At 37.1% G+C, this 24834-nt stretch overlaps 1 protein-coding gene across 5 annotated transcripts in view; it reads left to right on the forward strand.

Annotated features, from left to right (window-relative positions):
• The window catches only part of LOC139979459 (uncharacterized), a 48084-nt gene extending 24792 nt beyond the window's left edge, over positions 1–23292 (forward strand). For 2 of the 5 annotated variants that reach the window (XM_071990261.1, XM_071990264.1), the window contains 12 exons: positions 3161–3292; positions 4786–5012; positions 5448–8387; positions 9222–9439; positions 10290–10471; positions 11646–11759; positions 12471–12726; positions 14035–14259; positions 14969–15264; positions 16332–16583; positions 17070–17342; positions 18586–23292. In XM_071990261.1, coding sequence (XP_071846362.1) covers positions 3161–3292; positions 4786–5012; positions 5448–8387; positions 9222–9439; positions 10290–10471; positions 11646–11759; positions 12471–12726; positions 14035–14259; positions 14969–15264; positions 16332–16583; positions 17070–17342; positions 18586–18615 — 5145 coding nt within the window. In that variant the 3' untranslated portion in view covers positions 18616–23292. The remainder of the gene's footprint in view (positions 1–3160; positions 3293–4785; positions 5013–5447; positions 8388–9221; positions 9440–10289; positions 10472–11645; positions 11760–12470; positions 12727–14034; positions 14260–14968; positions 15265–16331; positions 16584–17069; positions 17343–18585) is intronic. The other 3 variants (XM_071990262.1, XM_071990263.1, XM_071990265.1) reach the window with 3 other exon arrangements.
• Positions 23293–24834: the final 1542 nt, after the last annotated feature.

A 24834-nucleotide genomic window follows, 5' to 3' on the forward strand; every position in this document is an offset into this window, starting at 1 on the left:
CATAATCAAAATTTGCTGCAGGGGTAATCCAATGATAGCAATCGATATGTGCGCTGGTCCGTTCAATATAAAATCATCCCCAGGGGAATTTCATGTTATGAAGATCAAATGTGCCGGTAGTACGCATGATAGAGGGGAAAACTTATCAATGCAATGAAAATGTCACTTTTATAGTTGGACTTGATTTTAATGTTCTTAATAACGTTGATTGTATGACAGTTACATCATTTGTTTGTCTGTTTGGGGAGGAGGGAACACTTCATAGATATTTGATTCCAATATCTGTTGATACGTTACACCGTTTGAAGTATTCTCTTCCAACATTTTCGTGAAAGTTTAGACAGCTAGGAATATTTGACTTGAAAATGGAAATGTATCAGGAGCAGTTTTGTGATTTTTAAGGTCAATTTGAATAAACTAGACATAATTTGTTGCCTAAAACAATGGTCTGCAAAAAAAAAGGGGTCCGATCAAAAATCAGGCCACCAAAAAAATTTGGTGGGTTGGGAGAGACTTTTTCCATACTTCAAAAAATTTATCGACAGTTTTCGGAGTTTGTTGACATAGTTTAACCAAGTTGTTTCATTAAACTCGAATCAATAGTTTAGGCTAGCTTTCATGCATTCCGAAAACAAATCTTAACTGAGTGGAGGGGGTCAGGTGGGGTCGTGGCTCAGTCCTACAACTCCCTATCAGATGCTTAACAGGACCAGATACAGGACCATACAAAATACCGAGCAACCTGTTTTCTGCTCTGTTCACCTCACAATAAACCAAGTATTTAATAGGTCAGACTGTTGGAAGTATAACTCCTCCCAGAATGCAATATTCTTGTTATCACGTAGGTCATATATCCCTCCACAGAGTCCTCATTCTGTCACGATAATTCTTCTCTTCGTATTTCTATACACCTATGCCTTGCAAAATAAATGACGAGTGATATTCTATTCTCTAATTACCGTAGGGATCTCCCTGTCAAGTAGTCTACATAATTATGTTGATAACATGTTTTTTATTTGAAAGCCAAGTGTGATAAGGTCACACATTTTCTTGTGTGCATTAATGCTGTAGCAGCCAGGTATCTCTTAATGTTACATTAATTTACATTGATTAGCTTTTGCCTATCAATAAGCCCTTTCTTTTTTGTCAGGTGTTTTCTTCTTTTTCTTTTTTTTATCCCCTCTTTTTTTGGGGGTTCTTGACTGCTTGCAAATTCTCATTTCAAAGGTGGATTGTAATCTATCAACAGTTGATTAAAATTGTTGACGTGTAAAGGTCGACTTGGTTTGAAGAATGCATCTCTATATCTACAGCTTCGATGTTTAATTATATTAAGAATTGAAGATGGAATGATATTAATAATGTCAGTTCAAAGCAAACCTTAGAAAGACACTATTTTTTTTCCCAGTTTTATAATGTCATTTTCTGATCTGCAACTTTTTAAGATCAATTTTGTAATGCTCTTTGAATCTATTTTTATTTCAAAGGTGTCATTTAATATCAGAAAACTGATCAATATGAAAAGAAAACCATTTACCAAATGCTAATTTGTTGCTCACCACTTCTTAAATGAGAGATAGTTGAGGAACTGAAATTAATCTTTTTTTTTTTTCAACTGCATTATCACAACCTGAAATTCTTCATCTGCTGTTTGTGGGAAAAATCTATTTTGCTTTTGGGTGATAAAAAATATTTGTCACTCAGCATTTCCTTAAGACATTCTCTTATTTTCATTTGGTTATGTGATAAATGTTTCAACTCTAAACAAAGAGTATTTTCATTTTCAATTTTCTATCGCTAGAACAAAAAATGACCAAACCTTGCATTACATCATTATTCATGTTATGAACTTTCAAGTATGGATTGTCAAAGTGAATTTTATGGACGCAGAGGTAATGAAAGTAGAATGGTCACTGAAGTGAATGGTATAGTAAGCACTGCATGAGCCAACTCTTCAGAGCTTGATATCTTCCCCCCCCCCCACACCTCCCCCAATATATGAGACCAGCCTTAAGGCGACAAAAAAATGATGGAACTGCAGAGTGGCTTTTTATGTTTTCACACACAATTTCTTCAATCATTTTTTTGTTTTGTTTTCTAACAATGAGCTACATGTACTAAAATATAGTAGGTGATGTTTACTCGGCAAAAGTTTGAAGAGATATTGGACTAGGGACTAGAAGGAGTTCTTGTTATTATGCTTTCAAAAAGTTTATACTGATGTGATTAAGCATACCTCCAGTAAATTTTTTATTTATTTAAAAAAAAATTAAATATGAAAAATATTTTAAAAAAATATATAAATATAAGCAAATTAGTGAGCCTGACATAATAGAGTTCTATGACTAGACTACCAGTTTATGTAAAAACTCGTCTGAACTACATCAATAAATAGATGAAAAACCTTTAATGTTGCTTTTCTGAGAGAAAAAGAATGTAAAATGAACAGATCACTTCCTTATGAAATTTCTCTGATATTTTGTTTTTCAAATTTTCATGACAAAAACTCATTTGACTCTGAAAAGGTTTCTTGACACTATTGTATCCAATGAAAGTGTGATTTATTTCACCTAGTTATATAAGTTTGATTTATACCTTCATGTAAGCTTCTGTAATCTTTTGAATAACAGCCCCTCTCCCCCTCCAACCTTCTTCACTGGAATTAGACCCAATAGGAGCCTATAAGAGCTCTCTAATATTCTTAGACTTGTGTGAGACGCTCACTGATACATACATGTATAAATGTAATAGTCTTTGGAATGACAAGTAGTACACCTTTTTTCAACAAAATTACAAGCATTTATATTGTGCTTTTCAATACATCTTGGTAGAAATTATTGATATGTGTAAAATGTGTGTCTGTTTGTTACACCTTGACATGACCCCCAAAATACTACATGGACGTCATGGGAAATTAATATCACAAAATAAAAACTTCTACTAAAGTTTAAAAGGTGGCTTTGTGATGCCAAGTCTGGTTATTGTTTGATATTTCCCCGGAGTGATTAAGAAATTCTGGAAAGTTTCTCTCCGTAAACTGGATGTAACGTCGTGGCTCTCCCGTGGCTTCATTACACTCTTGTACGTGACACCCGAGGAGTTTGTTGATAGCACCGGCCCGAATTTTGACTCTTTTCCTCTTGTGTGGTTGTGTTGACAGGCAAGTTTCAAAGAAACCAAGGCTCTACTTATCAAGAGTGAGAACGACTGCGGCCGTCTGAGGGAAGATCTGGAAGATAAAACAAAGACAATAGGAATGTTAACAGATGCCAGAGACATGCTTAACCAGAAGGTAAGAAAATATGGGGGGCTATGATTATATTACTCCTCTCTAGGTGTCCTCCCCGATAAGCAAAGTTTGTAGAAATAAACCGTGGAAACAAATTATTTAAATTGACAGGAGAAATTATAGGAAAGGCGAGCGCATGCATCGTAAATGTTGTAAAACTGTCGACATTGATGAGACACATTCAACACACAATGTCAGATATGTGTAAACCTGGATCAGAGAAGCAGGTCTGCTCAAATAGTTTGGGTTTTTAACTTTATTTTACCAATGAGTTTCCCCTTGATTGCAAGAATTTGCTGTGTTGTACGCCTTGATACGATAGATACTAAATATGGAAGAAAGTGGACGCGGACCCTGAAGTAGGGGGTGTGGAGGGGGGGGCGGGAGGGGCAAAACGTTGCTGACTTTTGGTAGGTTTGGTAGAGATGAGTGCATATTTAAAATGGAGAGAAGTGTTTAAATATTGTTATTCGTAAATGCCCAAAGTTTTTTGGGATTTTTATTCTTTATTTGAATGAGACACTTTGTCAAAGGAGTCAACCAACAATACAGGACACACATATTTAACTCCAGAAAGGAAGACAAACATTGATAAAGAAAGAAACAATCAAGTATCAGAAATACTGATACTTTATCTCACAAAACTCAAGTTTTCACGTCCAGTATTTCAGATGAATTAAATTAAAATATTTTCCGTAACTGTGCTCGGCCTCTTGGAGATGATCGATAAAGCGTCATCCGAACAAGTGGTGCTTAATTGAGCCCCTTCTGTTGAACAGGAAGTCTTACTGCTTATATTCCTTCGTCAATCGTTTCTGTTGCAATTTCCCCTTAAAAGGAGCCCGTAAAAGCGGACAAAATTTAATTAAGAACAAGAGCATCTTTTCTTTGCTGCTACTACTCAATAAGGTAGTGGGTTTTCTTAAAGTATACATTCAATGGAAAGATCAGTTAAAGCTGTGTGTTGTCTGGTAAGGAAATCTTTTGTCATTCTTATCAAGCCATATATAACTTTCACAGCTAATTTGGATACCCTTTTGATCTAACTGAGAGATGTCTATGTGATTGACAATGATTTGAGTAAATGTTACAAACCATTAGATATATATGGCAAAACTGGTGAGTCATCTCCAGTTGAATCAAATACAGACTTTTTTTGTGTCCCACAAAGATCATGTCAGGCTGATTGTCCTGTTTGTGCCATCTGCTGACTTAGGTTCCCTGTTTCAGGTTTTCTTTGGCGATTTATAAGTAATAATACATTTTTTGTTCATGTTCCTTTACCTTTCTCGTAACAGTCTAATAAACTGTGAGTTTGTAACTACTCTACAGATATGAATATCTGTGACAGTTTATGTTACTGTAATATTATAATAATAAAATATGCATGTTATATATGATAGTTCTTGCAGGGAGAGGATGTTTCCAAGGTATCTAGGGAACCGAAAAGTGAGAAAAGATGTTGAAACATTTTTCTTTACTCTTGCTTCTTAAAGGTCACAGAGTTCGAAATAACTCACGATAAAGTTCAGAATGAACTCAGAGAGATGAGTAACAGTGTCTCCGATCTGGAGGAGCAATTGGCACAGACTAGTCACGAGAAGAGAGAGTTGCAAGATGTCCTTAATAACGCCAAGAGCGATCAAGCTCTTCAACTTCAGGAATTCAGAGCCCATCAATCGGCTTGGGAGGCCCAAAGAACAATGTTTGAGGACAACGAGAGGTAAAACATCAACTTTCATAGACGGGATTTGGCCAGAAAAGAGGGGAGAATGGGGAAAATCAAGATAGGAGGCTACTCTTTTAGAAAGTACAAATTGTTTTGTTTTCATTTTTTTATTAGAAATTTAAGTATACTTTGGCTAAACGAAACCCTCTGTCTCTAAGTTGTCTTTATAACCGTGGCATCTTTAAAAAAAAATAACATAGCAAAACCATGGTTGCAAGGAACTATTTTGCAACGGTAGCAAGAATATATCGAACCAATTAAGTAGTGAAGTCACACTACTTGCAAGAGATAAGATTTGATCATATCATTGTTTACAAATCTTGGGAGCAACTCCCAACATTTTACTCAATAGGAATGAAACAAGAAAAATCTTGATATTTTGAAACTGTTTGAAAACCCCTCTTGTTTCCTTCTTGTTTGTGAATCCAGAAATCTGAAAGATCAACAACGAAAGCTGGAGGATGAAGTTTCAAACCATAAAAGGGAAATAGAAACCGTATCTTCAGACTTGAAGGGCAAATTAGCGGTTTCTTCTAGTAAACTGAAGTCTCTTGAGGCATTGTTAGAACAGGAGAGGTGGGCCAGTAATGAAAAACTGAGTGCCTTGAGGGAGGAGATAATTGCAGTCAGAAGAGAGTCAGAAGAGGCAGCAATAAAGTTACAAGGAAGGTTGGAGAGCTCTCAACACCTTCTCATCTCGGTGAGGTCAGAGTCGGAGAAGGTTCAAGACGAATTCCAGAGGGCTACGAAGGAATCAGAGGCAGCGATGACGAAAGCAGAGGCAGAGAAGCAGTCGCTGGCGGAGTCGGTGAAATCGGAAAGAGCGTTGGTGAGATCGATCCAAGAGTCGCATCAGCTTGAACGTCAGAGCTGGGAGAAGACCAGGCAGGACCTCAAAGACAGTATCTGTAAATTGAAAGAGGTCCAGTCGCAGGAGAAAATCTCGTCTCAGGAGAAGGCAACAGCTTTGGAGAATGAGATCAGCCTGCTGAAGGTCGATCTGGAGAGGGCTTCGTCGAGTAAGGAGACGCTGCGAGCATCATTGCAGTCACAGAAACGAGAGTTACTCGCCGAGAACGAGAACATCGTTCAAGGAATGGAGAACAAATTGGCAGAGGTGATGAAGCAATTACAGGAAAGTCGAGAAGATGTCTCACAGGCTCAGGCCGAGTTAGCGTCCCACAGGGAAAGCTTCGTGAAGAGATTGGCGGAGGCCAAAGAGGAATCCAAGCAAACAGAGTCGTCATTGATAGAGTGTCACCGAAGCGAAATCAAACAGCTTGAACAGGCAAGAGGCAAAATTAAAACAGAATTGCAGCAGTTCCAAGAACGTCAAAAGGAAGAACGGCAATCGCTCGAGGAGAAGATCGTAGAACTGGAGAGCAAGCATAGTTCAATCAATGTTGACCTTGAGAGAACCAAGCAGGAAAACGTCGCCCTCCGGAATTCCCTGGTCTCCGATAAACAGGAGATGTTTGCGGAGCGAGGCCGAATGGCGAAGGAGATGGAATCGAAGGAGGACGATTTGAGGAGGGAACTGACAGAAGTGAAGCAATCTCTGAATGCAGCTCGCTCTGATGTCATCAGTCAAAAGGAAAAAATAGAAAAAGAGATCATCCAACTGAAAGAGGAGCATAACGAGAAAGAGAAGGGTCTGAAAGAGGCATACCAGAGCGAAGTAGGACGAGTGACGGAAGCTAATAAAGATCTTAAGAATCTGCTGGATCAGCAACTCTCAGCCCAGGAAGAGGAGAGGAAACAGTCGAAAGAACTGAACTGCAAGACGAAGATTAAACTTGACTCCCTACAGGAAGCCCTGCAGAAAGAACAAGCAGAGAAGACATCCCTTCAAGAGGCGCTCAATCGGAGACGACGAGAGATGACCTCCGACTTGGAGAGGGTCAGCCAAGAGTGTCAGGAACGAGAGGACGAGCTGAGGAAAGATTTACTCGAGACGAAACAGGGTCTCAGCAAGGCCCAATCAGAAGTGGTGGTTCTCCAAGAGAACCTGAATACCAGAGAGAAAGAATTATTGGAAGAGTTAGAACGGAAGGAAAACGATCGGCTTGTCCAGCAGTCGGAGGAGGAGAAATCAAGGAAGACTTGGACCGAAAAGGAACTCCTGATGGCGGAAGAGGCAGAGCGATTGAAGCTTGAAATTCAGAAGTTGGAAGCCACGATAAGCGATAAAGATAGAATGATGATAGACGAGAAGGCACGGCTCAAAAATGAAAGTTACCAGCGAGAGGCAGTGAAAGAGAGGTTAGAGGAGGAGGCTGACCACTTGAGGTCTCAGGTGGAAGATAAGGACAGGAAAATTGGGGTTCTGGATGCATCCCTAGAGAAGGTCACCATGGAGAAGAAAAAGATTGATATGGATCTCTTACACATCAAAGAGGATTCTCAGCTGAAGGCGCTGAAATTGGAAGAAACCGTCTCCAAACTGGAAGGAGATCTGAATACGGCTCGTGGTGAGCTTCAGAGATCCAGCGAGGAGTACAGGGCGAAACTCAGTCAGATGATGTCGGACATGGAGAACAGTCATGGCAGAGAGAGGACCAACGCTGAACTTTTGGCTGAGAGACAGCGGGTATTTGAAACGGAAATAGAGAAATTAAAGAGAGACAGAGCTGAATCAGAGAGGAAGCTGCAGGAGAGGGTGAAAGCGTCCGTCAAGCAGGTCGAGGAGCTGACGTCAAATTTGAGAGAAGCCACGGCAATAGCCGAGGAGAGCAGCCAGAACCTCAACACAGCACTGACGGAGAAGATGGAGCTGGAGGCGAAATTGCACGAAGACAGCAGGGTATCCCGAGAGGAGATTTTAGACCTGCAGAGCAAGCTCGAAGGACAGCGGCAGGACTCCGAGGAGGAGAGGATGAAATTGAGGACGGTAAACGACGACTTGAGAACCAAACTGATGACTCTGGAGCAACAACAGGAGCGACTTCAGCAGAGCAGCGGAAAAGTCGAGCAGAAATTGAAGGTGGAACAGAGCACTCGTACGAAGGAGGTCGAAGTCCTCAGATTAGAGAAGCAGTTCGTCGAGGAGAAATACGCGGCTCTCGAAAAGGAATTCGAGGCATTGAAATGCGAGAAACTGCAGACGACGGAGCGGCTCACCTCTCGCGAGAAGGAGGCCGAGATGGTCCGATCAGAGAAGCAGCAACTCGAGGACCAACAGGGCAGTCACGAGGAGGAAATCATCACCCTCAGATCGGAGAAGCAACAACTGATAGAGAGAATGAACAAGCTCGTGGAGATGAATAAGAGAATCAAGGAAAGTGAAAAACGGGAAGTGGGCGAGAAGAAAGAAGACTTGGAGAAGTACAAGCGAGAAGTGGAAACTGAATTGGGAGAAATCAGAGAAAGGTCAGCAAAAAATAACCTGTTTTTTATTTTTCTATATTTTTTTAAGTCATTTTCGAGAAGAAAATTATTAAAGGGCAATTCAGGTATTTATTTCACTTGAAACACTAGAAGATTCAGAATACACTCTTCAAAAATTTTTTTTTTGGGGGGGGGGGACTCTAATGCAACAAAACTTGCCAGAACAGCATATCACACCATATAAATAATGTGGTATGAAACTATAAATTAGCAACAAATACTATTTTAAGCATGTGTAAAAGTAAGTTGGCCTGACGTTTCGATCCTAGCAGGATCTTCTTCAAAGGTTAAATGACAAGTAGCAGTAACAGAAGGGACAGAAACACGCACAGAATACAGACAGGTTAATGAGCATGGTAAACTCAAAGAGATAGATGTAAGGGGATTAGTAGGCAAGGGATGGAGAGAAGAAAGAAAGAAACCAACAGGGAAGAGGAGAGGTAGGAGATGAACATTAAAGGGACAAAGAGAGGATTAAGGGAAGGGGGTAGGGAATAAACTGGAGAAGGACAAAGAACTATTTTAAGCAGTAAGACATCGCCTTCATCTGCCATCAGTACCTTAAGTTTTTGTACACAATCCCCCCCCCCCCATGGAATGTTTATCATATTTTAAAAGCATGCTCAAGGCTACTAGCTAGTCGTCCAATGACAAATGGTTATTTTAAGACAGTTTTCCAAACAAGATTTTTTTTATAGGACCAGTAGAAATCTCTTTTAAGAGTTCCATAGAAACACTTTACTTGGCTAAACACTTCACATGTTTAACTTATCTGTGAATTTACATTTTTATGTTTCAATCTTTCTCCTCATTAAGGTATGAGAAAGAAATAGATATGTTGAAGAGAGGAGAACAGGCCAAGCAGAAACTTCTCCAACAAGAGTTGGATGCCGTCGCCAGCGAACTGGAGCATACCAAGCTAATGCTATCTCATGAAACCGACGCATTGGAGGAGAAGTCCAAACTGGCACTCTCGGCATCTGAATCGCTAAAGTCATCCAAGATGGAGACGGAGAAGGAAATTACGTCCCTACGTAAGCTCCTCATTATTATTATTATTACATCCGTTCATATATAGCGCAAAATTCCAGGGTTCAATGCTCTTAACAAGACAAATACAAATATACAATTGAATATACTTAACCATAGGTTTGTTTGAAATAAAACGTCTTTAATGCTTATTTGAAAGTGCTGATAGAGGTAAGGCTTCGTATTTCTGATGGTAAGATTTTAGTTTCTATTAAGTTTGCTTTTTTTTTTTTTATGTGAAATGTGGTATTGTTGTTAATTTAATTTACCATATTTTTTTTTCACCTTGTTATTGACAATACCTTTGTAATTTCCTCCTTGGTTTAAAGAAAGTTTTTTGTTTCTCAACATTTGATTGAAAATTTTGCCTAATTGCAGTCTGCTCTGACTGTTGAAGATTATCCCTAATAGTTATGACTACTTCCATAGCCAGTTTTAAGAATCAAACTCCCTCTGGTGATGGTAGATTCATTCCTGACAGCTGTCAAAGAAACAGAATGGGATCCAATTATTTCCTGCAAAATAAGGATGTGACATCACAGCAAATATTGTAACTATATAAATTTGATTAAATAATGCTTTTCCCTTTTTTTAACCTCATGTTTTTTCTTTCTTTCTCTGTGGGATGTTGGAGCATAGTGTGATGACATGGTTTGGCTGACTTACGTTGTTTTTCAATGTTTTTCACCCAAGTGTGTTATGAGAGGTGTTGTGTTGCAAAAACAAAACAAGGCAGCTGTATTGATTAATCTATATCAATCAATTAACCATGTTGTTGTGCCCCATTCAAACAGTTATAAACTGCAATTGAATTATGAATGCTCATACAACATTTCCCCATCGTGGACCCTTCAGGTAAAACAATGGACAAGGAGAAGAGAGACAATAACAAACGACTGGAGAAACTAAAACAGGAACTGTTGGCCGTGAAAACAGAGTCTTGCAGCTTGCAGAGGAAAATTGAAGAAGAAACACAACAGAAGATAGCAAAGGCAGAGAAAACATCTGAGAGAGAAAAGATGGAGTTGGAAACGAAGGTAAATCCTCAACAATGTGTTGTGCATACATTCCCCTCTTCCTCCTCCTCCTCCTCCCCACCCCTATCCACACCATAGCTATCCCATCCCTCTCCTGATCCGATTTGAATGTCATTTATCTGTCTTGTAAAAGCATCGTTTTTTAGGGATATGACAGTTTGTCTGCTACTGAAACTTGGCTGTTGCCATCTTCTCGTTTCGACTCCTGACACAAAGTTGTCAGAGAAGTGGTTTTTGTCAAAATGTTTGTACTAGTCACAGTAAATACTGGGTGTTACAGGAAACTGCTGTCATGTATGTGTTATAGCCAACAGCCAACCAGAATGAAGCATTTTGGTATTTTGTGTCGTATGTAACTCTCGACAGCTTTGGTTAACAGTCTACTCTTTGCTAATAAATATTATGCCATATTGGAATAACAGCCCAAAGCTTTTTGCTGAATGGTCATTCCATTTACATTACGTCCAAAGAAGGAAGTCCTACGTCAGCTGTTGGCAGTTTTCTATATTTTCATTGGAAAGTTTAATCACGTAAGATGCCTTCTTGGTTATATGACACCAAACTCTAGTTCTGGGGAAACTTCTCTAGATCAATGTCTGCACATTCTCCTTTAAGCTGTGATGTGGGTTGATTTTCGTGTCCCTGAAAACCAAAATGAATGGATATAGTTGTTACCTTAAAGTGTAATGTTCCGATTTGTTTATCATATGAAGATGTCATAAATTAAATGAGCAATGGCAATTTATAATTTTGTTTCTTGACAGCTATTTTTTTGTTTTTTGTAAAACTATCATATTTGAATTCTTGTTTTTATTTGATGTTTTTACAATATCGTATACCCGTCCTCCATCAGAAGTTGAAGCCAGTTGAATTAAAATGTCTTGAAAGAAAATTGAAAGCACACAGCTCACTGGACAATTAGAAGTCAACCATGTCTACAGAACTAATCAGGGAAGACGTTAATAGACCTTAGGCAATTAGCAAGAATAAAAGCGAATGAAAAGGTTGTTTTTACGCGTCGATCTTCACTTCCCCGATTTTTCGGATGGGTTGTCTAATGAATTCTAAACCCACCAGCAGGCAGCAGCTCAGTGATAAAGTAACGACTTTTGAAATACCATCAGAGTTAAAATTGTCCTAATTGCTAAAGTCTTGACATTTTGTTTCTTCCCAGATTCAAGTTCTGGTTCAAGAGAACGAGGGCCTGAAGAAGCAGATGACGAGATTGGAGAGGAATACAGAACCGGTCGAGAGATGTGACCTCGAGCATTCCAGTTTGGAAGTAAATGTACATGCATTAACTCTATTATATAGCTTACAGTGTTTCAGTGTGGGTTTACATGTTTAATGAAATCATTAGGATTTGTCAGGAAGTGTGATTCTTTATTCTGTTCTTTCTTTCTGGAACTGCAGTGCAAAATTCTATTCACAAAGTTCTTGTCAGACTTGTGGTATGAGTACACCTGTATGAGTATCAGTGTATGCAGACCTCCCAGTGAAACCTTTAAAAAACCTTTATTTCCAAAAAATTTCCTTATTTCTCAAAAATACTCTTTAAAAACGTTTATTTTTATTTAACTATTTATTAAACTTTAACGGCAATTGGAACACACATGACAACACAACCATCCACATTAAGTCAAACCCCTAAAACTACCTTTTTTTTCTCAGACCACTGCAAAAATGTACTGTGAACTTTTTGTTCAAGACTAATCCACTAATCTATTTATGAAAAATTGCATTCAAATGTGGTTTCTCCAGCTTGTGCAAGATGAGTTATGGGGGTTGGTAATGAACAAGACCATGATCCTTTGGACTGCTAATGAAGTTTTCTAAAATCACATCAAGAATATTTGAGTTGCATACCCCTCTTTCATTTGCTCTTCGTGCAATCAATACTGAATAAAACTGCTAGAATCCAATTGTCAGACCCCTCTAAACATTGATACAATCTTTAAGAACCGTTTCTAACATCGTCCGGCCTCTTTAATCCCCACAGCTGTCCAATGCAGATCTTCAGACTTCCGTGAGAAGAGCCGGAGATTCCAAACTGGCCTCCGATTCGTTGGCCGAGGATTCCGATGCGGACATCTCAGCAGCGGATTCACTTAACGACGGCACCCCGGCTCAGAAGCTAGGTAGAAACCTCAGCGAGATGAGACTGGACGATCTAGACATCAGCCCTCGGGCGAGCTTGACCTCCTCGCAGGGATCCACTAAGAGTCTGAGATCCAACACCAGCACCATATCGAAAGGTAGGTCACATCAGAGCCTCTTAGATGACTTTGGAAAAGCTGGAAAGGGTTGGGACCTAATATTCTCATTTGGAAATGTTCTCATGCCCAAATTCATAGGTGTCTATATTCTGTATTTAATGTTTCTTCAGAGAATGTATCAATACTTGATTGGCAATTTGTGTGTTTGCTTGTCTTTTCGTATCTTTGTTTTTCTCAGTTGTTGGTGCAATATAATATTTATCATTTGCAATTGATGTCTGTTGTTATTTATTTATTATTTATGATGAAAAAAAAAAAATCTTTTTTTAATTCATTAATTTTTGTTTACTAATTAATTCTGTAATAACCTTTTCGTATTACACTGCTACATTAATTTGGGGTTCCAATTGCATGTTCTTGACCCAGTACTAATAACTCACAAATCCTTCCTGGTCATTCATATACTTCTTAATATTGAAATAGTGCCTTTATTAATAACACCAGAGAAGATGACCTCAGTTACTCATCTAATTAATTTAAAATGATTGAATTTGGATGTAAGAAACTGGGGTTGTATTTTTTGGGCTATAAGGCCACAAAATTTGGGCTAATTACTGGCTAAATGCCAGTTGATTTGGCTGTTGCATAGCTGAAACAAATGGCATGTGCAATTTTTCTCTGCTAGTAGACATTAAGAACATAAACACATGATAAGTTGTGTAACATTCGTAAATTAAGAAATTGTATGATTTGTGTTGCTAACAAAAGCCCTGTAGTACTGCTTACTATCAGCAAATATTATCGGGTTGCTCACCTAAGCCTGTACAGTAAAGAATGTGTGTTGAAGTTTAGGGTAACGCCAGTGTGGACTTAATTTTAGCCCTGTTGATTTTTCAGCACTTTTTGGTTCAGCACCCTCATACACTCCCACCCATACCATTTGACTCCTTCACAGTTCAAACAAAGCAGTAAATTTAAAATCCAGGGAATTCTATGTCTAGCTTAGCTTAGGGCAAAATTATGTTTATGACCAAATTCTTAGACAAATGGAAAGATATTTACTTAATATTGTGGAATGCACAGAACTATATAATTTACCATATGTATATAATTTACAGTATGTATATAATTTATCATTTGCAAACTTTAAACAACACTAAAATATTCCTTGATATCATATATATCTCATATACACACAACCATTAAAATATTCCTGTGACATTATTTCTTTGTTTCTACTGTCTTTAAAAATTGTGTAAATATTAAGTACAAAAAAATAAAAAATGGATGATTTTTAAGTCTGTAGTCCAGAAAAAGGCCCTACCTCCTGCTCCTCTTTCCCCGTAGGACGAACCACAATTGAAATCACAATGTCATGCACAAGGTCACAGGTGGACCTAACCACATCGGTACCAGCCCACAATCCCACAACGCCGTACAATCTACGCAGCAGTACCACGAGTAATCAGCTGGACCTACCAGAAAGGGTCACCAAGACACTGGATGAGCTCTGCGCCAGCCAGAGCTCCCTGACTGCGTCCTCCATCCAAGGGAAGAGCCACCATACCACTGGTAGGGAACATATAGCCCCCCACCCCATCATTCTACACACCCCCACTCGTACCCACATTGATTCCTTCACACATGAAACAAAGCAACACATTCTAAATGCATTGAATTATCTATCTAGCTTAGCTTCAGCAAAAAATTATTATTTTGACCAAATTATTACACAAATGGAAAGGTTTCATAAGTTAAGAATAAATATGAACCAACAGACATGTAGAAATTTTGAAAAGTTTTTATTTTAAAATACCGATATTTTCTATCCACTTTCAATCCTTTTATAATTTACTAGTCAGTTTTTTACTTTATGCTAACGAGTATATCATAAGAGAATTCAGTCTTGGTCCATCACTCGGAGAAGTGTAAAATCTCAAACGTGCTTATAGAGAATTTTTTTGGGTAGGGGGTCGACTTTTTCTCCTGACCGGACAAACTCTTTCAAGTGTTTAGAACAAGACACTTTTTTTTCATAATCTGTGCATGTTTATTACTTTTCATTGGCTGATATATCTCTGCATAAATACATCTTTGTTCTAATATTACTAACAAGAGTACTAACAGAGTAAAATATCTGATTTGGAAACTTTTCTGGGGGGGGGGACGGGATCATTTTATGGAAATTAACATCACCACACCATTTGATTATTCACCATCAAAAACATAGCAGAAATATAAAAATCATTATTTTGTACAACATACTGTTCAACCTTTTCAGGGAGAGCCAACTTTGTGATCGTCAACGATTGCGATGAAGAGCCAGAGTTCCTAGCCTGGGAGGACCGAATTCAGGAGCTTCACAGGCGTAACACCCTCTGCCGCCCTCACTTGAAGACCTCCTACCCAGTGGAAACCCAGACGTACGCACCCGACAACTTCGACGACAATGATCTCAAGGTCAAGGAGACCACTTTCTCCGAGGGAGAATCGAAAACGGTCGTGACGACGTCTGGACGTACCTCTAGGAAGAGGAAGACGGATCTGGCCCAGATCGATGAAGCACCCAGCGGAAAAGTGAGTAGACAGCTTAGGGCAGGAAGGTTTGATTGGTAAATTCTTTTAGCAAATTATGACCAACTTATATTGAAATATAGTATTCAGACTTTTTGATGAAAACCACATCTCAATATCTTGTTTGTAACTCAAGAGAGTCCAACTTATAGTGAAATATAGTATTTCAGAATTCTAGATGAAAACCCCATCTCAATATCTTGTTCGGAACTCAAGTGATGGCCGATTGAATGTAACCTATTCTGATTGGCTAACAACTTGCTCGTACTCCAGCAAGTGGAACACAGTGGGTGGTCTGTGATGTCATCAAAGTAGATATGTTCTTCAAAAAGGTTTTAGTTGGCCTAATTTATATTCTTCTTGATTTATCATTGAAATCTGATACATTTTTTTTGGTATGTTTGTTTAGCCATCAATGTTCTCTGCAGCATAGAGTTTCATCAAAATGTAACTATTATGTAGAAATATTATTTTCCTCTGAGGATAAGAAATATCAAGAAAATTAAAGAGGAATTTCAGCTGAATTGCCGTTAACAAACTTTCACCAAAATTGTAAGAAATATGGAAAATAAATTCATATCCTCACAATACAAAATACTATGAGGATGTAAGTTTTCATCTGAAGATGAAGAAAAAATTTCAACAGTTTTGCTAAGAAACAGCTTCATGCGTCCACAAGAAGATCATTTAGAGATTGGCATGCTAAGGTTAGTCAATAACTTGTAATACCATTCCTGAATATCTGGGATTAATTTGAAGTTTCCAATTCAGAATCTCCAAGTGAGTACTTTGCAAAACTTAGCAATTTAAGCGTGCTACAGTTTGGAACTCACTACTGATGACCTATAACTTTTATTTAAAAAGATGAATGCCAAGATATTCATAGGATTTTTTCAGCTGCATGCATACTTTCTTACATTCGCAAAGTCCGAAACCATTGCATCAAGGACTTTACACCTTTGAGTTTGATAAAGGCCTTGATGTGTTCACCCTTTCATTACATTTCATATCATATCATCACATTAATTGATATTAAATAAATTTGTATACTTTTGTCGTCATTCTTTCAGCAGCTACGCAAAGCCACATCTGAAAACGTACTCCCTGGTCAGGAGCTCACATCTAACTTTCTTCAGAGGGCCATCTCTCATCAGGAGATGCCCCCTCCCGACACCTCCACAATCTCTCGGACCACCAGACCCTCTCAGAATGATCTGTCAGATAGCAGAAAGTTAGTCGCTACGAACACAAACTCGACCGGCCGTATCCTGAGATCTTCCGATATAAGGACCAACGCAGAAAACAAACCTCAGCCAATGCAGGTTGGTTAAAATGAAAAAGAGAAATTTAACTGTGTAGAAGGTAGCGATGTCAACTAGTATGGTATCTCCATAGTTTTTTCTGGAAATCATTATAAATAAAGGTGCACCAGTAACCCCCCCCCCCCTAAAAAAAATTTGAGATTCCAAAACCTGTGATAATAGTGTTATACTCCTTGAAAAGAGACTGCTGCAATAATATACTCCAACTGGCCTAAGTTGACCCTTTAGAGTGACCCCGATAATATATTAATATTTGATTGGCTTAATATTCGTAATATATTAATATTCGTAATACATTAATATTCGTAATGTATGAATCTGATCATAACAACCAAGAGCAGAAGCCGTGTGATAGCGGCCATTTATTTTAATGATATCAGATGTATTTATTATTTCATCTCCAGCCAACAAAGCCAACAGCAGAAGCCATGTGATAGCAGCGATTTATTTTAATGATATCCTATGTATTTATAATTTCATCTCCAGCCAACAAAGCCAGACCAGAAAGCCCTGTCATTTGACATTGGCTTCTCACCCAAGCCCTCACTCCGCCGGCGATCCATGAGGCATTCCTTCGCCAGGAAGGCCCTGGGCCGGAACAGCCCCAAGGTGAACCCCGAGGTCGCTGCGGCCAGGAAAGAGAATAAACTCAAGTCAAAGAAAGAAACCAGCAAAGTTCCCAAGATGGATCTGACGAAAGAGACGTCTCAATCGAAACTACCGACAGGGCTTCCAACGACTGCCAAGAAATCTAAAAGGGTAAGAACTACTTAAATTATCTGGAAATGTCTTTGTGTCACTGCAGAGATACTATGTGTTACGAGGCTGTTAACGAGAAACAGCTCTTTATTTAAGATATCAATAAAACAGGTTCTATGAGGTTGCATCATATTGAATTAAAATGGACCTTACTTTTTGGTGGAGCTTTGGTGGTTGTTTGAGTTCAACAGATATCAAAATATAAAAGCTTGGTGTAAGCAGGATATCTCAGAAAGAGAAAACTTGAATGGATCAGGCAATGGTTTTGAGGATGCCAAATAATCAAGTATTAAGACACCCAGTGTTTTGGTGAATGTCAAGAGAGGTCAAAATGTGCAAAAATTGCAAAAAGGGTAATTCAAGAAGGGAAAGTATGATGGATCACAAACTCGTTACATGCATGCCATATTTCAAGTAATACAGATCAATATTTCAGAGTAGTTCAAAGGTCAGCAGATGCCAAATGTGCAAATATTGTATTCACAGTATCTCAATAAGGGCAAACAGGACAAGAATGTCTGGTACTCAAATGTTTCAAGATATTCCTTGACACTTTCATCAAACGCCAGAACATCCTCTTGCATTCTAGTCAGTGTGCCCTTCCGTTTGCCAAATACAAAGCATTACCTGGAACACCTACAAGATTTATCCTACAAATTTATGTCTTTTTATAGCCAAACAGCATTCATCCTAATGGATAAATCAACAATGGAAAATAACAACTGGTATATAATTTAAAAAAATTGAAAAAGCAATGCAACACTTGGCTAGGATTGAATTGAGTTAGCATGTTGTATTTTTCAGTAGCCACCAGTGAAACAAACTAGTGTATTTACTTAGCTCGAGCCTAGACTAATGGCTGTCTCCATTTTACAAATAGACTGAAATCTACCAAGCTTATGAAATGAATTTGTAACATTTTAAGCACTGCAAATATTTGTTTACTTTTGTTAACCGTTTTCTTTACTTTACTTGTACTTCCCCCTGGACAGTCCTTTAGACTCTAGCCTTGATGTTGTCACTTTTATTGGAAATACCAATCTTTAAAAAAAAACAAATGTTTACTGTAATTCTCTTGTTATGAAGTATGTATTGTTTACTTCAGTGCAACAGTATACTAAAGTTTGGAGTTTCAAGTACTTTTCTAACTGCAAACTTATCCAGCATTCTCTAAGCTACATTCTCTAAGCTACATTTTCTTAGCTACATTCTCTAAGCTATTCTGAATCGCTTGTCTCAACAGAGATCCATCGGCAAATGGCTCGGTAAATGAAGGATGTTAGAACGCGAGACAATCACAGAATAAACCAGCATGAGCAGAATTGTAGTAAGAGTGGAAGAGGTTAAAGGTCAAATACAGAAATAACGGAGGAGCTGAAAGAGAGATGAGAAAGCAGCAGACGATGGACTCTGGTCGACACAAAGAAAGAGAACGGAACAAATGTTGATGTGATTTAAAAGTAAAGCATTAAAAAGAGCAAAATATTTATTCAGTTAACATCAATATTTATGAATGATGATGAATATGTATGTTTAAATACGAGCTCTCCTAGTGATTGGTGGAGAACTCATAGCTAATTCTGGGTTCTCTTGACCACTGTTCATTGTTGACAATATTCAGTCATTTATCAACACTAGTGACTCAGTTTCATGGTAGATCCTCTAGCTCAGGAGTGAAAAGATTTGATTCAATGAATGAAAAGTTTGACAAATAATATCAACAACATCAAACTCTAAATACATCAGCAGGACTCCTGACTGGGTAGGTCTAAATGAACAAAAGAGATTCTATCGATTCTATATTTGAAGAATTGACATCATAATTATCTTCAGATTGAACGTTCTCTCAGGAAGTTTTGCTCTCAAATCACTTTTGACGGGTTAAGCTATCATGTCAGTGTCATGAAAAGTTGAAAACTTGTAACAATGCATGAAATAGCTTAATAGGGGATTAAGTGCTTGATGACGAAGATTAACAGAAACACAAATGATGGTATAGTAGGTTTGTATTCAAAGTACATTTACCTCATACCATACAGTTGGAATGTCTCAATTCTGATGAAGTGTGTTTTTGTTTATCTGACTTTGCTTCCTATTAGAGTCTCAAAATCATGTTAAATATGAATAACCAAATTTTGTGGAAGGAGGACATTTTAATTTAGGGCTGAATATTTTTTTAGTAAACAGTAAAATAAATGTTCCAGTGTTGTTAGTTTGTTAATTCGTTTGTAAAGTTAAGTAAATATAAAAATAGGTTTGTAAATTAATTAGTTTTGTGTCAAAAATAAACTGATTAGAATGCATGAATTTTTTGTTTTCTAAATTTAATATATCACATAATGATCAAGATATTTTTGTTATTACATTCAAACAAGGAGTGGGGAACAAAATGCCTTTTTTAAATATTTTTTTGATTTTGCTTCTTTTAAACTGCCATGAAGGCTTAAAAGTGACATCTTTTAGTTATTCAACGTGACAACATTTTCAACATTTCTGTTTTTCCTTTTTCGATGTTCTTGTTCATTTGTCATGTTATTTTAAAAGTTTTTTCGTTTCTGGCTTCACTGGTACTCACATTCTTTTTGGGTTACTTTGCCTCGTTTTTTTATTGAATTAAAATTCAGACTTCCTCAATGGGACTTATGAGGTCATTTCATTATGGAAGTATCTGTTTATAGGGAGAAACTTTGGCATGTTTCACGGCGTAAATGTTACATTTAGAAAAAAACATTTAACTTCATTGGTAATTCAATGGATTGATATTAAGCAGTGTGTTGAATTGAAGACACTAATGTTTCCCTAACTCTCATAATATTGTAAATCCAAATCAACATCTAAGCTGCCATTTTGATAAGAAATCAAGAAAAAATTGAATTGTTTGAAATAGTTTAATTCATTCCTTTGATTAGGCTTAAGCATGGTCATTCACTGATGATGCGGACAAAACAATTTAAAACTTGGTAAATTCATAATTCTCTAATTTCATTTCAAAAAATGAACCTGGAGGGGAGTTAAAAGGACTGTTCTGATGAAGTCTTGGAAAGAAACAAGTCTTGCTCTAGTATCCTTCAAAATGATGAAAAAAATTTGATTTAATTTACCGTGGCAAACTTGGCAGTGCATGAATCATCTCATATATTTTTTTTTTAATTTATTAAAGCTGATGCTTCATACTCAAGCACAAACTTTCCTAAAATGATGAGTAGTGATTACATTATGAATCTAGATGGTTATTCCATTCCTGGGTTGTGGATCAGAATGTTGCTCCACTATTACCTCCTCCATTGAAGCGCTAGTTTATTAGTTCTGTGGCCTCGCATGGGGTAGCACCCATGACACAACTTTGCATATCCAGGCCTATTATGAGGAGTCCAAAATCACACTGCACATGCGATAAACTGTGACTGTCAATCAAAGTTAGAGATTTCAGTGTAGTTAATGTAAAACAACAGCGTTTTCCTGCGGTAGGTAAGAGTTGTTTGTATACTGTAGTAGCTGGCTATGTTCAAATTTACTTTGCTATGTACAAGACCACTCTCTGTGGCTGGTTACTACTTCCTATTACTGTAGTTAAGATGTGGAACCACAATTGAAAGTATAGTTCACACGCTGTCTGTGCTAAAACACAAATGTCGGGTCAGAATTTGGTCTAACGTTGGATGTGCTATAGGTAGTATATGTTCCCTGTGAATCATGACACTATAGTCTCCAGCAACTTCACCTGCTGTCATAAGATGAAATAAGGACGCTATAATGTTACTTTGACAAATAAAACTTGCTGTTATGTCGTTCCTTTTCTGTTCAGTGGAAAACTTGCTCAAGTATTTTAGTTTACTTAGTGAGTTTTATTAACAGAAATAGTGAGTTTTGCAGCTGTTTTTATTTGTTCAAATCTGTTCCCTCTATAGAGTCTTATAATCGTCCCAAACCATAATTTTTTAAACAATTTTATGGCCAAAACTTGAATAATTTGGATTTTTGTAAATGTTTTGGCATGTTCAGGTGATGAGCTTATCTATAACAAATCTATGATGTCATCATTTAAATATCTACCAATTTCTAACCTGACATTTATGTTTTAATATCAGACAATTCCAATGTTACCCTGACCAGATCTTAACTACAGTAAAGAATTATCAGGCTCCCCAGAGCTGCGACCTCCATGGCAAAGTAGAGATGTACAAGGCTTAGGGATTATAGTGTGAGACTACCTTCCCACTTTACAAGTACAACATCATTCAGTCTTCAATGAATCAAACTGTTAAACAGTTGATAAGGATAACATTATTTATAATTGTGATTTTAAAACTCCTGTAGGCCTAGATGATGGAGCGCTACAGTGTCTATTGATCCATGCAAGACCACAGACATCATTCCCATGAAGTAAATTATCCTACCTCAGTGGTCTGCTATCTTTCTTGCACGTAACTGAGAAAGTAAAGAACATACAAACCCACCTTGGCAGACCAGACAAACATCAAATGGGACAAAAAGTTGTTCATATATCATTTCTAGACATGCACCTGCTTGTGCAATGTCCCTTTATACATTGTTTTTCAAAAACAATACATACTTGTGAGGTGTTTGGTATGACACACTTAATTGTTGAATGTACTACATTTTTATGCATTTTTCTGTTCATATTTAACGTTTCGTTTCATTCTTCCATACAATAATTTCATCTTGCTTTATCTCTGCATGGGACCACTTATGCGTACGGTTTATTGTAGCATTTATTACTTCTGTTAAATAAACAGAGTGGGTACCTTATATTAATAGCATAAACAAACTTTAGTTGCAACATATTGTTTTACTTGTTGTGGACTTGAAAATGCTTCAAAAAGTTTTTTTTTAAATTCTGTCAGAGCATGTTCATAGGACACTTCTTTCTAATTAATATGCACAAAACTGTAATGTTGAGTAGAAAAAGTGGTGGGCTAACAGCCATTCTTGTTCTACACATAAAATCATTTCTCAGAATTGAGAGTTTCCAGTGTTGCATAACAATGTCAACTTATAAACACTTGATTTGTGTGTGAAGAAGAAGTTGGCAAAACTATTCTTTAGTCTGCGTTTAATTATTAAATGTTTTTTTCATCTATTGAAAATACATAAAAGTTGTGTGTTCAACCAGTTGGGACAATTTTCCAATGCTAATACCACTCTATACTGTCCTCCCATATCATGCTTCATAGCACTCATACTGCTATTATGAACAGTTTGTAACCTTTATCTGATTCCAATGCTAATACCACTCTATACTATACTCACATATCATGCTTCAAAGCACTCACACTGACAGTATAAACAGTTTTTAAACTTCATCTATAATTAGAAACAAAACACTAATACTGTCAGTGCAAGTATTTTGGAGCAAGGGTTCAGTTTGTAAAGTACAGTTTGTCCAAAAAAAATGTGTCCCAACTGGGGGTGGCGTGTTCTACAAATGTGCTTCTTATAATGTGCCTTAAGCAGACCACCGTTTACCTTTCTATTTAATAGATCATGAATTACTTTTAACAGAATCAGGAATTATAAAGGACCAAAGTTTAGAAGAAACCTAAGTATCCTATCTATTCCACAGTGTCATAGATGCTGAACACATGTTTGAAAAGCATTTTGTTTAAGTCATATTATTTTAATAATAGCATTTATATGTTAAAATATGGTAAAAAAAAAGCTAATACAAACCTTCTGTTTAGTTTAATATTATATCAGAGGTATTGTTGACAATTATCCTCTACCTATTACAATTTGTGCCTTAAAAGAAATATAGATCAAAGAAAGGCAAACTGAGAGAATTTGTGATGGGATGAGGTAAAATAGGGTTGTATATAATCTGTAAATAAAAAGTGATTTGAAACTTAGATTTATCTTTAATTTAATTTACAGAAGTTTGTATTCACAAGCTGTAAATTGGGAAATATAAAAAGCTGCTTGTCATTTTAAAGTCATTGTCTTAATTCTCTTTTCTCCCATTTCCATTATGAAATTTTTAATAATTGTTTTAATAGAGTGGACAGATATTTTGCAAGCTCAGTGAAACAAGTAAAATGATTGGCTCCTTGTTTTTAACTTTATACCCTTTACACAATTATTCTTCACTCCTACACTATGCTAAAATACTGGCTAGTCTTTTAATGTGTAGTCCAAGGCTTCTATAATATTCTGCTCACTCTCTCTGTAAATACATGACATGGTGGAGGGGGGGGGGGGGGGGTATTATACAATGCTTGCAGCATAGAAGAGATGGTTTGACATATGTTTATTGGGATAAGGAAAGTGCTAGTTACTATGTCACAAATCTGACAATACGATGACTGCACAAATCACTGCAGCCTAGCTGTGTAGGACATTCTAATCGATTTTTGTGTTCCATTTGTCACAATAGCCTCTGGTGGTCAGCTCTTGTTCCATAGTGACAAAACATCCACCCCTCCCCCATAAAAAGGGGGTTCACTCACAGCAACCTTATTTAGAGTGGAAGGTGAAGACACCTATTACTGATGAATGAACTTTCAAGAACCGATAAACCAAAACTAGAAATAACCAATTTCCCTGCAGATTTAAGTGATAACTGTATCACATTAGCAATTTTGAACAGTGAAGATATTCTGGTTCCTGGAGTGGGTTTGAACTTGGTAACCAGAATGGTAGGAGGGAAGTTGATGGGGTGGAGAGCAGAAACCACTGTAAATCCATTTGGGCAGTTCTAAGAGAATATTCCTAATTAACTCTATGCAAACAAAACATTTGCTAAAGACATAAAAAAAAGTCAACAGAAAGGTATTAAAAATGCATTTAATGTTAGTTGTATTTGTGAAAAAAAATTTACAAAAGTTTGAAATAATGATAATTTGATTGAACCAAACGATACTTTGAAAGGAGGATGTCAGAAACATAGCATGATGGGTACAACACTGGTACAAGAAACTGACGAGATGTCATGTATAGTTCTGATGAATCAACCTTTTATCAATATTTTATCTCAAAATATTGACATTTTACTGATGCATTGTAAATGCTGTACATTGCCCCTGACATTTAAAGGAGTTTTTTTTACATTTATGTCAACCAGTCAACTGATCATTCACCAAAATAACATTTCCGTTTAAATATCTAAGACACCCATCCCTCTAGTTTTCCACCAAATGAATATTAATGAGCATGAGAATGTTAACGAATCAAATCGATTATCAATAGTTGTTTGCCCAGACCCTTATTCAATATTAGTATTACTAATAACAAAAGCAAATTTGGAAAGGTTTTCCAAATTTTCAACACCTGCTTCAATATTTTATTTTACATTGTTTTTGATTATTCAAAGCTAATGGACATCAATTTCTAGGAATTTTGATACCACACTGCCTTCTAAAAAAATCAATCCAAAATCTGGTGTTACATGAATGACTGAATAACAATGTACTATGATAACCCTCCTTAGGGTATTCCAGCTAAATTAAATTCATGCCTCTCAAAAAAAAACTGCTGT

The sequence above is a fragment of the Apostichopus japonicus genome, chromosome 14 (assembly GCF_037975245.1).
Source record: "Apostichopus japonicus isolate 1M-3 chromosome 14, ASM3797524v1, whole genome shotgun sequence".
NCBI classification, from domain to species: Eukaryota; Metazoa; Echinodermata; class Holothuroidea; order Aspidochirotida; family Stichopodidae; genus Apostichopus; species Apostichopus japonicus.